Source organism: Dendrobates tinctorius, unplaced genomic scaffold (assembly GCF_039654945.1).
Source record: "Dendrobates tinctorius isolate UK_male_01 unplaced genomic scaffold, ASM3965494v1 ptg000107l, whole genome shotgun sequence".
In the NCBI taxonomy this organism is placed as follows: domain Eukaryota; kingdom Metazoa; phylum Chordata; class Amphibia; order Anura; family Dendrobatidae; genus Dendrobates; species Dendrobates tinctorius.
In genome coordinates this window covers 32,212,228-32,229,382 of record NW_027361775.1, presented here as the reverse complement: position 1 = coordinate 32,229,382, position 17,155 = coordinate 32,212,228, and the positions used below count along the sequence as shown (strand labels likewise).

General features: G+C 41.4%; 1 protein-coding gene across 1 annotated transcript in view; it reads left to right on the top strand.

The window, feature by feature from the left end:
• Window positions 1-17,155, top strand: part of LOC141100699 (solute carrier family 12 member 9-like) — a 393,180-nt gene that overhangs the window by 196,338 nt on the left and 179,687 nt on the right. Inside the window, exon 8 of the mRNA XM_073589335.1 lies at window positions 100-182. Coding sequence (XP_073445436.1) covers window positions 100-182 — 83 coding nt within the window. The remainder of the gene's footprint in view (window positions 1-99; window positions 183-17,155) is intronic.

Sequence of the window (17,155 nt, the reverse complement as noted above, 5' to 3'; positions counted from 1 at the left end):
GTTCTGGAGCTTCCACATGATGCCTTTCCTTCCTATAGGAAGACACATATTTGGTATGCTAATTTGGGCTGATGATTTGTACTTTGTATATTTTGACAGGAAAACTGTTTTTACCAGCAAAGATTACTTCAAAAGGAGGCAACCCGTGGATGTCTGTCATGCTGTCCTGGTTCTTGGTTCAGGTACATTTTTAATGATGTTTTGCCATATTGTAGCAAGTTGACTATGACATAATTATGCAGAATGGATATACTGATACTAAAAAATTCCTATATATCTGCAGTGCTCAGCTTAAATGAATTCACCCCTTTAAAAACTAAGATTATAATCAATATCTCACTGAATGCAAGAACAGTTTCCAAAATTTTGACCAGACTGAGTTTCTTAGAACATTTTTTAGCCCATAAAATGAAAATAAGGTTAATAATATAGCTTTCATTACTAAATCTTCAGTTTTACTCAAATTAATTGATGCAAAAATTAATACACACCACATCAAAATCTACTACATCTAGTTTATTGAATGACCTCCATGATTTTTAAGGACAACACATATTCTAATAGTCATGGAATGAACAAGTTGCCAACATATAGGAATATCTATATTTTTCCATTCATCAAGAACACCCTCTTTTAAAGCCTGTATGCTGTCTGGAGAGAAGCTCAATTTGTCTTATTAGATCGAAATTCCCCATAGGTGTTCGATTGGGTTCAAATCAGGAGACACTTGGCCACTGAATCACTTTCCCACTGTTCTACTTCAGAAATGCAACAGATGTGTATTTTGGATTATTGTCATGTTGGAAAAGTGAACGTCTACTAAGTCCACAGAGTTATGATAGTATCTTCTTTTACAATATACATCATCAGAGTACAATAGAACATATTACATCTGTGAATTCATGGTACCATCAATGAAATGTAGCTCCACAACACCAGCAACACTCATACAAGGACACTTCCACCACCATGTTTAACTGTAGGCTTCATGCATTTAGAAAAAATGCTTGTCTACCAGGGGCACAGAGTGATGGCAGCGTCTTATTGTTCAATATAGAGCAGTAAATCTGTGAATTCATGATGCCATCAATAAAATGTAGCTTCCCCAACAGCACTCATGGAGTCCCATATAAGAACACTGCCACCGCCATGTTTGACTGAAGACTTCTTGGATGTAGAAAAAACGCATGTCTACCAAGGGCGCAGATTGATGATGGCTAAATTAGTCAATAACTTGTTTATACCCCAAAATGCTATCCATTAAAACTAAAAACAATATTAGGGGTCTTGGAATGTAGTGATAAAAAAAAGCATTTGTGCAAAAGTAGTAAAACTTGGCAAAAAACATATAACTATAATTGTAAAAGCGGAAAACATGACCCATGAATGTAGTAAAATAAATTCCAGAAAGCAATGGTAAAACTGCAGGATTTTTTTATCATCACCCCTAAATCCCCCCACCCACACACAGACACACTCCTCCCCCAAAAATATAAAATTGTTTTATAGATTTTAAGTTCCTTCAAATAAAAACTACTTTTTTCCCCAAAAAATAACTCCCTATGTTATGTTTTGCTGCAGCTCTTTTTCTTTTAAAAGAGATTTAGAATATTTGCTCTATTTTTGTACTTCACTGGATCACTAAATGAGCCGTTTAACACGACATAACTTATAGTGATTCTGCCTGATTAACGCTTTGTTGGCTGCCCCCCAGCCTCATCCTCTCCTCCCAAGCTATGGGTCAGTGTTTGCAGAGTACAGTGCTATCACAGTCTATGCTCATCATTTACTTCCGACAGCCTAGGATCGATTACGTAGATCAGTGATGTTCAGGCAGGGTGTCCTGACAACACACTGGTCACACTGTCTGCTGCTGCGGAAATTTATCATGGATATGTTTAAAGGGCTAAAGAAAACACAGCTGATAAAATAGCTTGAACCGAAGAGAAAAGCAAAATGAAATGGAATATCGCAAATCAGCAGCCGGGTACAGAGAGAGGAGCTTTATTGGAAAAAAATGCTAATGTGGGAAAGTGTGTTATATTACTGTCTTGCTGCATTTAGCCCATTTAGATTCTTTATTCCTTTGATTGTATTTTTATTGTAATGCTTGTAATAGAAATAAATAAACCCTTGTGTACCTGGTGTTGCTGTACAAATAAATAATATGCATGTGAACAAATCGTTTGCACTGAACAGAAACCTCACAAATGAATATTGTAGCTGAAAAAGACGCACGACTCAGGATTACTGCTGCAAACATTATGGCCTTTAGGAATCGGGATATTTATCAATCTGTTATCATTATGTCCTACCCACTGCACTTAATTTAATGGATTACTTCACATAATATGATGTCTGGGATTTGCTCAGGGAGATCTTAGAATTATGTGCTGCTTCTTTCTTCAATCCTTGACCTGGCCTAAACAGAAGATCTCTCCTCTGCTGTGTGTGGTTCCCTTTGGGACCAAGTTGTTTTTTTTTTTTACTTCTGCTTTCTCACTTTGCATAAGATACTACAGGGGAAGTGCTTTTGAAAGTGCATGTATGTTATAGTAGTCCTGTACTGTACTACCTTGATCTTGGGATGGACTCTACTAAAAGTAAACTAGGGTAACATTTCTCCTTGCGGAGAGTGACATGCCAAAGTAAAGAGACATATAGGCTGTGCAATGCCCTGCTCCTCTGGAAAATTAAATATGCAATTTTTCTCTTCAGAGGCGAAAAAGACTTGAACTCTAGTGCCAGCTACTGGAAATAGCAATCCTAAGGCTGTGTGCCCACATTGCGTTTTTTAAGCATTTCCACGTGCCAGCTGTGGATTTTCCTGCTGCGGAATCACATAGCGGTAAAATCTGCAGCATGTTCATTAATTCTGCGGAATCGTGGCGATTCCGCCGCCATAGGATTGCATTGAAACGCTCAGTTTACGCACGTGGCTATGCCCACCATGCATAAAGTGAGCACTTCATGTGCGGATGGTACCCAGGGTCTGGAGGAGAGGAGACTCTCCTCCAGGGCCTGGGTACCATATTCCTGTAAAAAATAGAATTAAAATAAAAAATAGGGATATATTTACCCTCTGTCAGCCCCCGGAGTTGTCCCAGCCCTCATTGGCGCTGGTGGAAACTTCCGTTCCCAGGGATGCATTGCGCGAATGACCTCAGATGACGTACGGTCTCGCGAGACCGCTACATCATCAGAGGTCATTCGCGCAATGCATCCCTGGGCACCAATGAGGACCGGGAAGGCTACGGGGGCTGACAGAGGGTAAATATATCCCTATTTTTTTTTAATTATTTTTAACATTCTATCTTTTACTATTGATTCTGCATAGGCAGCATCAATAGTAAAAAGTTGGTCACACTTGTCAAGCACTATATTTGACGAGTGTGACCAACCCGTCAATCACTTTACAAGCGATGCTTCAAATCGCTTGGAAAAGCGCTAGCATTCTGCAAGCTAAAAACACTTGCAAAACGCTTGTGTTTTGCGTGAAAACGCATGCGAATTCCACATGCGTTTTACCCGCTGCTGGGAGTTGCAGAAATGCAGCACACATTTCCACAGCATTTCTGAAACGTGGGCACATAGCCTAAAAGTCAATATCGACCTTTTAGCGACCCTTCCTGCATGACTGAAGATTAAAGCCAAACCAGAATCTCAATTTGTAGATACATGTTTCGGGATCTTGCCGCTCTTCAGTACAAAGCATAAGGATGTCACGGAGCAGTAAGGGGAAAACAGTGGATGTGGAACCAGGGCCCCTGAACTGCCCCTAAGACTAAGGGGGTGCCCTGACTTTCCTTAACTTGGAGGTACACTTAAAGGTAGTGAGGCCCAAGTCTCCGTCCTGTCCCTATCTCCTGTTCAGCCCTGAGCTAAACACCCAACTCCCTCCCCAGGAGGTGAGACAGGGAATAAAGTAAACCACCAAAAACCAGGGAAAGAGTAATAGACACCTTGGGGTTAAATAAACTGAAAGACAAGACTTAGCTTGCTCTGTGACAACTGAAGATCCACCAAACTCTGTCAGCTCCTGAACTCCAGCTTGGTTGGTCTCCAAAGAGAAACAATATCACCAACCGTTAGTGGGTGCACGTGGTGAGCTTATGTAGAAAGGTGGGAGTGGTTTCTACCTGGATAGATAATTAATCACAATGCAGTAACACTAGCAGCTACTGGGGGGAAAAACTCACCAGAAGACCAACTAATCATGCAGTAACACCAGCGACCACCGGGGCAAAAACTAATATTAACCCCTGATGGACTGAAAGGAAAAAAGTTTTAATATGAGAGCCCAGATCTGCCACAGATCCAAAAATAGATCCTGACAGAGGAGCATTGCACGGCCAACAAGTCTCCTTACCCTGGCATGTCACTCCACAAGGATACACATTGCCCCTTAAACCCCAGTCAGAGGCAAATAGCCAAATCAGATCTTATGCTGTACGCTGACGAGGGGTAACACTTCGGAACACATGTCTGCAAATTGAAATTCTGGTTTGGCTTTTAAGTCATGAAATCCAAGTCCTCTTTCTCTCTGAAGAAACAATTTTCATATAGGATTTTTCTATAAATTTGTTTCAGAATGGAATCAGATATGAACATATGTCTTTAAAATAAATGATGAAAATGCAACAAAGTAAACAATAAAATAGCTTTACCATTCATGTGAATTATATTCTAGGAGTACTTGTATGTGTTGCAGAATGTATGAGAACTGATATTTTCAGTTATCAGTACAATCAGCTTAGACAGCAGTGACTTTAATTGTTTCAGGCCCAAAAGTTCAGCTTGTAGGACTTTTGTCTTAGTTATCCACATCTCATTTTCTATTGAATTGAGACATGGACTTTCTCTAGGTGACCCTGAAAAGTGTAGCATTTACACTGCCCCAATCATTTAATTGTAAACTGTCTGTTTTAATAAAATATGCTGATATTGTTGAATTTGATGGAATAAAAAATATTAGAAAACTTAATATCTACTGATTATTGGTGAGAAATCCAATTGCGAGAAAGCATGTCATGTCTCTGGAAGGAGCTGTAAGGTGTAAAAGTCCATTATACACTAGGCCAGTGATGCAGTGATGGCGAACCTTTCTGAGACCGAGTGCCCAAACTGCAACCTAAAACCCAATTATTTATGATGAAGTGCCAAATGCCCCATCATGATCCCCTTCTTGTAGTAATATGCCCCATCATAATCCCCTTCATGCAGAAATGCCCCATCATGATCCCCTTCATGCAGAAATATGCCCCATCATGATCCCATTTATGTAGAAATTGCCCATTCCACCACCTCCATCATTTACTCCTCCCCATCACCCCATCATTGCCCTCTCCCCCACCACCATCATTGGCCCTCTGCCCATCACTCCCATCAATGGCCCTCTCCCCATCACTGCCATCATTGGCCCACTCCCCATCAGTGCCATCATTGGCCCACTCCCCATCAGTGCCATCATTGGCCCTCTCCCCATCACTCCCATCATTGACCCTTTTCCCATCACTGCCATCATTGGCCCTCTCTCCATCACTACCATCATTGGCCCTCTCCCCATCACTCCCATCAATGGCCCTCTCCCATGACTGGCCCTCCCCCCATCACTCCCTTCATTGGGCCTCTCCCCATCATTGACACAAACACACACACCACAGCAGCTTCACTGGCACAGCGGCCACACTCGCCTCTCCGCGTGCCGGCAGCTTCCTTCCTCTCACTGGCACAGCAGCCGAGGAGCTGAATGATGTCATCCAGCCGCGGCCCCACTGCTCACTATGTGAGGCAGGAAGCTGCAGCTCCGGAACAAGGATAAGGCGATACCGCGTGCCAACTGAGAGGGCTCTGCGTACCCTCTCTGGCACACGTGCCATAGGTTCGCCATCAGTGCACTAGGCTAATGTCAGCCACAACAGTCTAATGTATATGAGGGCCTCCAACAAATAATTATCGGGGGGGGGATAAGGATGAGTCTCCAAGAGAGATATCTGGCAGCAGCTCTCTCATAGAGAACACAGGAGCACTTGGCTGAACAAGCTAACCTTTGTATGGAAGAGAGGGGAAAGTTAGCTACCGGCTGAACAATCGGCCAAACTATCGTTCTGCAAACAGCCATCTAAACTGTATGAGGCTTAAAATTTGAAAGCAGTAGTAGGCTTTTATTCCCCGAACGCTGGACTGTCATGATTATAGCCCAGATCAATTTATGAAAACATAACAGATCTAGAAGCAACAGGAAGGATAAGTTCAGTTTTACGGCCCTGTCACACATAGTGACTCACCAACGATCCCGACAAGGATATCACCTTGTCAGGATCGCTGGTGAGTCGCTATGTGATCGCTGGTGAGCTGCCAAACAGGCAGCTTCACCAGCTATCAGGACCAGCGACATGCGGGTAACAAACGACGCACGTCGCTTAGTTACCCGCAGTGTATCTTAGATACCAGCATGCTGATGCAGGGAGCTGGTAACCAAGGTACACATCGGGTTTCTAAGGGGCGTACGTCACTTAGAACCCCGATGTGTACCTTGGTTACCAGCTCCCTGAATCAGCTCGCTGGTAACTAAGGTACACATCGGGTTTCTAGGGGCTGCGTGCCCCTTGGTTACCATCTCCTGCTCGCTGGTCTGCCACCTGTCACACACAGCGATGCGTGCTGACCAGCGGGAGACCAGCGACCCCAAAAATGTCCAGACCTTTCAACAGCGATCAGCGATACCCGGCAGGGGGGCTGATCGCTGTCACACACAGCGATCTCGCTGATGAGATCGCTGTTGCGTCACAAAACTTGTGACTCAGCAGTGATCTCGCTACCGAGATCGCTATGTGTGACGGGGGCTTTAGGGACAGAGTCAGTGAAGCAATTAGCACAAAACTAAGTCAGCAGTTTTTATTAGAGTCAAGTATGAGCATTGTACAAAAGGGAAAAACCATAAGAGGAGACGGAAAACTGATCTTAGTGGCAGAAAAACGAGTGAAAGAAGCAGGGCAAGATGAAGATACGTATGTTTAGGAATGCAGGCACAGACGGGCAAGAATGAGAAGTCAGAAACACAAAAATATGAGCAAAGACAGTGATCTAGAGCTGCCTAGGACTCTGTCACTTCATTTTATGGTTTTAGGCTGACTATCTTGAGGTTCCAGTCCCACACTCTTTTGTGAATAAAAAGCTGAACTTAAAGGGAACTTGTCATGTCAGATAACGCTATTAACTTGCACATATGGGGTTAATCTGCAGGTAAATAGCGTTAGAAAGGACCACCTTACTAAAAGTGAGGCTCCCAGGAGAAAATTAACTTTATTCCTTCCAGGAGCCGTCAGCTTTCAGTCATCCAGGTGTGCAGGCGCAGCAGCTGTGACCACTTTGACTGACAATTGGATCCATAGAACTGGCTGTCAGTCAAAGTACCGAGACGTGCTTACTGCCGCAGCTCACACTGTGAGCAGTGACTGAGGCCACGCCGTCACGACTGTATGACTGAAAGCCAGCAGCTCCCAGGAGAAAAAGTTAATTTTCTCTCAGAAAAAAAAAATTGTAGTCGGGCACCTTTCTAATGCTATCAACCTGGAAATTAAGACCATATATCTAGGTTAGTAGCTTTATCTGTTGTGGCAGGTTCTCTTTACCTCCATTTTTTTTTGACCAAGCGATTTAAAGGGTTTATAATAAGTTTGGTTGTTACTTCCCATCGAGAGTAAAGGACATAACTTGCTGATTGCTGTGGATCCAACTACTTGGAACCCTTCCAAATCTAAAAATTCCTCTTGATGGTCTCTGGCAGTCTCATAGAGCAAAGATGGAGCCTAGGTATGCATGCTCAACCTCTGCTTGAATTCCAAATTTATTTGCTTGTGGAATTAATTAAAACAGAAAAATGATTCATAAACTGAAAACTGCATAAAAAAGTAACAGAAAACATTACAGATTTCTAGGGCAGATTATTGTCTGAAAAATCCTCGTGAAAAAAAATCAATGTGAACATATCCACTTTTTAGAACACCACAATATTGGAGCAAGAATTGCAATTTTGTAAAAAGTGACTATTCATAAAGCTGACTGAAATATTTTTGCATAGCTAACCCATGACCACTTCCACATCCACGTTTCTATTGGCGAGAGTGACATAAAATCACAAATCGGGCACAATTTTGCTTCAATATAGCATTTAAAAAAAATGTGCAAAATTTTGATGACAAAAAAAACTGACACAAAAGCCTTAAGAAATGTCTTTTGTGTCTAATTTATTAGGTCTCCACCATGATAAGAATGTTTTTGATACTTATGACTGACTTCGGGGATCAGGTCTGAGACTAAGGCCACGTTCACATGTTCAGTTTTTGGTCAATATTTTAAATTAATATTTGTAAGCCAAAATGAGGAGTGGGTGATAAATCCAGAAGTGGTGACATATTTCTATTATACTTTTCTTCAGATTGTTCCACTCCTGGTTTTGGCTTACAAATACTGATATGAAATACTGACCAAATACTGAATGTGTGAACTTGGCTTAAGGGAATGCTACACATTGCTTTTGTCTCCACACTATTATGATATATCTCAACTCTAGAAAAGAGGCTTCTTCATAAAAATAGCTTGCCTGGCCGTACCTAAATTGTGGAAAACATGGATGGAGTAGTTGAGTCTATAAGGGCTCATACCCATCACCATAAAACAAATGGTTTGACGTTGTTCCTGAAAAGTCGGACGAGTGTTATGCAAGTATCGTGCGATTTTCATGCAAGTACAATCCCATTTTTATAACTTAGCATCCAATTTACATCCAAATGACATGTGATTCCAATCCTTTTGCAATGCGATTTTAATATGGGCTTTTACACATAGAGTACGGTAATTCTCTTCACTTAAACATAGTTTTCCAAGGAAATATTCTTCAACACATATATGTGTATTTGTACGCTGCTCAAAAAATAAAGGGAACACTAAGATACCACATCGTAGATATCACTGAATGGAATATCGCAGCTGCAAATCTTTATTCATTACTTAGTGGCATGCGTTGAGAACAAGAAAACATAAAAATTATCACTGTAAATCAAAATTAATATTCCATGGAGGTCTGGATTTGGAAGGATACTCAAAATCAAAGTGGAAAATCAAATTAAAGCCTAATCCAACTTCAGTGGAAATGCCTCAAGACAAGGAAATAATGCTCAGTAGTGTGTGGCCTCCACATGCCGGTATGACCTCCCTACAACGCCTGGGCATGCTCCTGATGAAGCGACGGATGGTCTCCTGAGGGATCTCCTCCCAGACTTGGACTCAAGCATCCGACAACTCCTGAACAGTCTTTGGTGCAACGTGACGTTGGTGGATAGAGCGAGACATGATGTCCCAGATGTGCTCAATCGGATTCAGGTCTGGGGAATGGGCCGGACAGTCCATAGCTTCAATGCCTTCATCTTGCAGGAACTGCTGATACACTCCAGCCACATGAGGTCTGGCATTGTTCTGCAGTAGGAGGAACCCAGGGCCAACGCACCAGTATATGGTCTCACAAGGGGTCTGAGGATCTCATCTCGGTACCTAATGGAAGTCAGGCTACCTCTGGCGAGCACATGGAGGGCTGTGTGGCCCTCCAAAGAAATGCCACCCCACACCATTACTGACCCACTGCCAAACCGGTCATGCTGAAGGATGTTGCAGGCAGCAGATCGCTCTCCACGGCGTCTCCAGACTCTGTCACGTCTGTCACATGTGCTCAGTGTGAACCTCCTTTCATCTGTAAAGAGCACAGGGCGCCAGTGGCGAATTTGCAAATCCTGGTGTTCTATGGCATATGCCAAGCGTCCTGCACGGTGTTGGGCTGTGAGCATAACCCTCATCTGTGGATGTCGGGGACTCAGACCATCCTCATGGAGTCGGTTTCTAACCGTTTGTGCAGACACATTCACATTTGTGGCCTGCTGGAGGTCATTTTGCAGGGCTCTGGCAGTGCTCCTTCTGTTTCTCCTTGCACAAAGGCTGAGGTAGCGGTCCTGCTGCTGGGTTGTTGCCCTCCTATGGCCCCCTCCACGTCTTCTGGTGTATTGGCCTGTCTCCTGGTAGCGCTTCCAGCCTCTGGACACTATGCTGACAGACACAGCAAACCATATTGCCACAGCTCGCATTGATGTGCCATCCTGGATGAGCTGCACTACCTGAGCCACTTGTGTGGGTTGTAGAGTCCATCTCATACTACCACGAGTGTGAAAGCACAGCCAACATTCAAACGTGACCAAAACATCAGCCAGAAAGCATTGGTACTGAGATGTGGTCTGTGGTCCCCACCTGCAGAATCACCCCTTTATTGAGGGTGTCTTGATAATTCCCAATTTCCATCTGTTGTCTATTCCATTTGCACAACAGCCTGTGAAATTGATTGTCAATCAGTGTTGCTTCCTAAGTGGACAGTTTGATTTCACAGAAGTTTGATGTACTTGGAGTTATATTCTGTTGTTTAAGTGTTCCCTTTATGCTTTTGTGCTAAGCATCTCATGTGTTTTTCCTAAACCATTACACTATTCACACTTCATGTATTTCACATTGACATGCCTTAATGCAATTGAGTGCAACCATTTCCTCATTTTGATATGTAAGCTGTTTTTTGGTATGCTCTTGTTCAGACTAGTTTCTTGATATCAATTCTTATGGAACTAATTTTCGGACTTCCATGCGCTGCTTGACAAAATATAAGATTCCAATTATAGTTGAAGATTAATCATTTATTCCCAACGCGTTTCGAAGTAAGAACTACTTCTTCCTCAGGGGATGACAAATATGAGTTGACAGCGTTGTCTCAGGACTATATACACTCTAGATTTGAAAATTGGCGCCAATAGTCACATGTTCTTTTTTGCAAGAAGTCAAAGTTCAACCACATTAAATGACATAATCATCAATCTTTACAGCTTAAAAATAACAATGTCCCTTTATTTTATTACAGAAAAAGCTAAAAAAGGGGAAAAAGAATGAAAAAAACGTTATTTTTCCTCTTTTTTTCGTTCTTTTTCCCCTTTTTTTCCTCTTTTTTAGTTTTTTTCTGTAATAAAATAAAGAGACATTGTTATTTTTAAGCTGTAAAGATTGATGATTATGTCATTTAGTGTGGTTGAACTTTGACTTCTTGCAAAAAAGAACGTGACTATTGGCGCCAGTTTTCAAATCTAGAGTGTATATAGTCCTGAGACAACGCTGTCAGCTCATATTTGTCATCCCCAGAGGAAGAAGTAGTTCTTACTTTGAAACGCGTTGGGAATAAATGATTGATCTTCAACTATAATTGGAATCTTGTATTTTGTCAAGCAGCGCATGGAAGTCCAAAAATTAGTTCCATAAGAATTGATATATTAGCGGCCACTTGTCTGGCCATTGGACGTGCAGCAACTGACTACCAATTGTATATGCCTGATCTCTCCTATAATAGGTGAGTAGATTTCCTTTATAATTTTAACATTTACCCAGATAAGACCCTATTGCGCGTTTTCCTGTTCCTATAGTGTACTATATAGTTTCTTGATATGCCATCAATTTTCTGTGATTTTTTTGTGCTAGCTTTCTAACTGAGCACTCCGCCCTTCACCACGCTGTGGTTTTAACCCCTTTACCCCCAAGGGTGGTTTGCATGTTAATGACCAGGCCGATTTTTACAATTCTGACCACTGTCCCTTTATGAGGTAATAACTTTGGAACGCTTCCATGGATCACGGTGATTCTGACATTGTATTCTCGAGACATATTGTACTTCATGATAGGGTAGAATTTCTTTGATATGACTTGCATTTATTTGTGAAAGAAACGGAAATTTGGCGAAAATTTTGAAAATGTTGTAATTTTCCAACTTTGAATTTTCATGCCCTTAAAACAGAGAGATGTGTAACACAAAATACTTAATAAGTAACATTTCCAACATGTCTACTTTACATCAGCACAATTTTGGAACAAAATTTTTTTTTTGTTAGGAAGTTATAAGGGTTAAAAGTTGATCAGCGATTTCTCATTTTTACAACACCATTTTGTTTTTTTTTTAGGGACCACATCACATTTGAAGTCACTTTGAGGGGTCTATATGATAGAAAATACCCAAAAGTGACACCATTCTAAAAGCTGCACCCCTGAAGATGCTCAAAACCACATTCAATAAGTTTATTAACCCTTCAGGTGCTTCACAGGAATTTTTGGAATGTTTAAAAAAATGAACATTTAGCTTTTTTCACAAAAAATTTACTTCAAATCCAATTTATTTTATTTTACCAAGGGTAACAGGCAAAATTGGACCCCAATAGTTGTTGTACAATTTGTTCCAAGTGCGCTGATACCCTCTGCAGGTAAACCACTGTTTGGGCGCATGACAAAGCTCGGAAGGGAAGGAGCGCCATTTGACTTTTTCAATGCAAAATTGGCTGGAATTGAGATCAGATGCCATGTCGCATTTGGAGAGCCCCAGACGTGCCTAAACTGTGGAAACCCCCTAATTCTAATGCCAACCCTAACCCCAACACACCCCTAACCCTAATCCCAACAGTAACCATAACCCTAACCACAAACGTAGCCCTAACACACCCCTAACCCTAATCCCAACCCTAACTTTAGGCCTAAACCTAACTTTAGCCCCAACCCTAAACCTAACTTTAGTCTCAACCCCAACTTAAGCCCTAACCCTAATGGGAAAATGAAAATAAATAAATTTATTATTTTTCTCTAAGGGGGTGATAAAGGGGGGTTTGATTTACTATTTATAGCGGGTTTTTATGTTTGGCAGCTGTCACACACCAAAAGACGCTTTTTAATGCAAAAAATAGTTTTTGCATTACCACATTTTGAGAGCTATAATTTTTCCATATTTTGACCCACAGAGTCATGTGAGGTCTTATTTTTGGCAGGACGAGTTGACGTTTTTATTGGTACCATTTTCGGGCACATGACATTTTTTGATTGCTTTTTATTACGATTTTTGGGAGGCAGAATGAACAAAAACCAGCAATTCATGAATTTCTTTTTGGGGGGAGTTTATGCTGTTCCGTGTGTGATAAAATTGATAAAGCAGTTTTATTCTTCAGGTCAGTACGATGACAGCGATACCTCATTTATATCATTTTTTATGTTTTGGCGCTTTTATAAAATAAAACTATTTTATAGGAAAAATAATTATTTTTGCATTGCTTTATTCTGAGAGCTTTAACTTTTTTATTTTTCCGTTGATGAAGCTATATGGCGGCTTGTTTTTTGCGGGACAAGTTGACGTTTTCAGCGGTACCACGTTTATTTATATCCGTCTTTTTGATCACGTTATTCCACTTTTTGTTCGGCAGTATGATGATAAAGCATTGTTTTTTGCCTTGTTTTTTTTTATGGTGTTCACTAAAGGGGTTAACTAGTGGAACAGTTTTATAGCTTGGGTCGTTACGTATGCGGCAATACTAAATATGTGCACTTTTATTGTTTAGATTTTTTTATTCAAATATTGATTTAATGATAAAATAAATATTTATTATTTTTAAAATATCTTTACAATTATTTAAAAAAATTTGTATTTCATTCAATGTTTTACACTGTGTCCCACTATGGGACATTCATTTTGTGCAGGCTCATCGCTTATATGGCATGCAGATCTGCATGCCATATAAGCTGTCAGTGCTGCAGGGATTTGTCACTAACCTCAGAAACTTCCTGATGTACACTGCGCATGACAGGAAGTCTCTGAGCTCTGGTAACCTGGAAGTTGTCATGACGACATCGGGTTTCCATGGGAGCGATCGAGACCCCACGGGGGGTCCATGACCGCTCCTAACACTTAGTGCCGGGAGTCTGCTGTGAGAATCAGCTGACACCCGGCTGCGATCAGCCGTGCTCCCCACGTGAGCGCAGCTGATCGCGTATGACGTACTATTCCATTCATGGGCATTAAGTCCCAGGGCACATGGACGGAATAGTACGTCTGTCAGAAAGGCTTAATTACATCCAATCACATTTGATTCCGACCTTCCTATAAATATAGGCTTTATTAAGTTATTAGCCAGAGGTAAGTGTTCTCACTAGACAGTTAGATCAGGGACCCATTTGATCCATGAGATTACCTTGACATTGGTGAATGGGCTCACATATTTTGGCCAAATTTTATGCTAAGCATCTCATGTGTTTTCCCTAATTTTCAAAAGCCATTACGCTATTCAGACTTCATGTATTTCACATTGACATGCCTCAATGCAATTGAGTGCAACCATTTCCTCATTTTGAAAATGGCGCAGTACGCGCCTGCGCAGCAGCTATCAGCGATCGTCGATTGCTGCTACTGCCCAAACACTACCAACACTACCTTGGAAAGTCTTATAACCCTCCAAGTATCAGCCCACTTGCCAACATACCAAGGCTAGTGGGAAGAGCGAGGCTAAGCGCCAGAATTGCTGCATCTTATGGATGCGCTTTTTCTGGGGTGGCTGAGAGCTCATGTTTTTAGTCTGGGATGGGGTCAATATCCATGGCCCCTTCCTATCCTATTAATATCGGCCTGTAGCTGTCTGCCTAGCTTTTGCTGGTTATTAAATATAGGGGAACCCTACATAATTTTTTTGGGGGGGGCCCTGTTTTAATAACCAGTAAAGGCTTAGCAGACAGCTATGAGCTGATATTAATAGCCTGGGAAGATCTGTGTGTATTACTTCCCCTTCTACAGGCTATAAACATCTGGCCCAGGCTGTCCACTTTCCCTCTGTTGGTTAATAAAATTTTGGGGGATGCCACACCATTTTTTCAGAAAATTAATAATTTATTTGTACAGTATATCTATTCTATGTGTGTATATCTATTCTATTCTGACTTGTCACACTATGATTTTACTGTATGAGGTTGATGAAATGTCGGGCTTTCAGATACATGGATGTGTTAAAATCGGATGGCACACGCATGGTCCGACTGCCATGCAATTTTTTTTTTTATCACACCCGTTTACTTGCATTGGTGGGTCTCGTCCAAGATACAAGGACAATTGCAGCATGCTGCGATTTTTTTCTCAGCCCGCTCTGAGCTGAGAAAAAAATTGCATATAAGCAGGGACACATAGATTAACATTGGTCAGAGGGCAATCCGAGTGCAGCCCGTTTTTCTCGCAGATGAGTATGAGCCTTTAGATGATAGATACCTTAGATTCTGGAGGATCTGGCTGATATACAAAGAATCAAGCTCATTTTGTTTCTGGCTTACTTCCATTTAATTATAATTGCAGGGTAGCCCTTTATATGCTCTCAGAAATAAATTATATGGGCAAAAGTTTTCAGACTTCTACACATTAATACCTAAAGGCGTTTTTATGACTTCACATTCTAAATGCATAGGCATTAATATGGAGTTGCTCTTGACTTAATAGCTTAAATAGCTTCTCTTCTTCTAAGGCCCCGTGTACACATTGAGTATATGATGCGTTTTTTACATCAGTGTTTGTAAGCCAAAACAAGGAGTGTGCAAAAGTTGTGCAAGTGATTCTATTATACTTTTCCTGTGATTCTCACTCCTGGTTTTGGCTTACAAATACTGAGGTAAAAAACTCACAAAATACTTAACGTGTGCACGTGGCCTATGATTTCTCTTCCCTAAAAGTAAGGGTGTATGCCAACCATTAAAAGAAGTGACCCCATAGCATTATCTGTTCTTCACCAAATTTTAAAGTTGCCACAATGCAGTTGGTAGTTAATGTTCCCCTTGCATTGGCCCATCAGGCTGCCAGATAAGAAAGCAGAATTCGTCACTCCACAGAACATGTTCCCACTGATCCAGAGTCCAGTGGTCGAGTCTTTTACACTACTACTTGGCATTGTGCTTGATGAGCAAAACAGTTTTGCAGGCAGCTGAGCTGCTCGAATATAGCAGTCCATGCAATGAGGATCCAAGCAAACAGGTTTTGTGCTGATAATAGCACTGGAGTATGTTTAGGAATCTGTGGTTATTGAGTCAGCAGAGCGTTGGAGACATTTATGCACCTCATGAGTCACGGGAATATCAGTTCCATTGATATCCTTGATCTCTCCATCCTGAATTGTCTCAGCTGTTCGGCATTGGCCACTCTGCTCTAATATATATGCTCACCTCTGGCACTTGGGAGTTGCCAGTGATAGTTACAACTTCTTGGTTTGGTGGTGAGAGTTCTGAATTAGTAGCAGTTGGTTGGTGTAGTTTACAAGAGATGTCTGTGTGGATTTGGAATGGTGTGTTTATCCTAATCCTCCCCCATTTGGTTTACCCCTCCTACTTTTCCTTTTATTTCCACTTTGTTGATTTGTGAGTGTATTTGTATGCTTGTAGTTTTCTTTTATCCTTGTCTGTTTACCCTTGTCTGTCAGGTTAGTGTTTTCCAATACTCTTCAGCCTCACACCTCCCTGGTTGGGGAAGGGAACAGATAAGGGTTAAGATAAGGAGCATAGCAAGGCCCTAGGCCTCAGCATCTCTACCATTCAAGGTAATCCAGGAGATAAGGATAGCCTAGGGTGCGTCCAGTTTGAGGGATTGGATAGGTGCCCACAGTCCCTTGTCACTACGTGACATCACTCTGAAACCCCTCTTTGTAACTTCTTTGTTACCATTTTGTGAGTTGCTGTAATTCTTATTTAAGAACTACAGCAACTACATCATTTTTAAGTAACACCTATCACACTTGATTTTTTAAAATTTTGGAGAGAATAAATTTCACAAGCTGATTTTTCAATAGTGACATATAACCGTACTCAAAATCAGTGAACGTTTACAACGAGACTTCTTCACTCTCAGATATGTTTGTAAAGACAGACTTCATGTCTCTGAGCTTAATTTTATACACATGCAGAAAATGGGACCGAATGCAAACTTGAATTCATTGATGAAGTGTGTCCCAATTTTTTTGTGCATATAAGGCGCTGTCATTGTGCACAACAGTCTTAATAAACGGGCTTGATGGACTACGATGCTCATAATTCATTATGATGTCGCTTAATGAATTAGGTGCATCTGTTATCTGGCATGCTCCTCCTCCAGAAATGTACTCCAGTTAGGGGCTGGAGCAAGTTATGCCAGTAAAGTGGTGTAACTTTTCATGAATTTGATGGTCGGGCATAGTCACACCTAGTTCCCCCTACATTTCACTCCCATATTAGCATAGTTGGCTCAGACTGATGTGTAAACGTG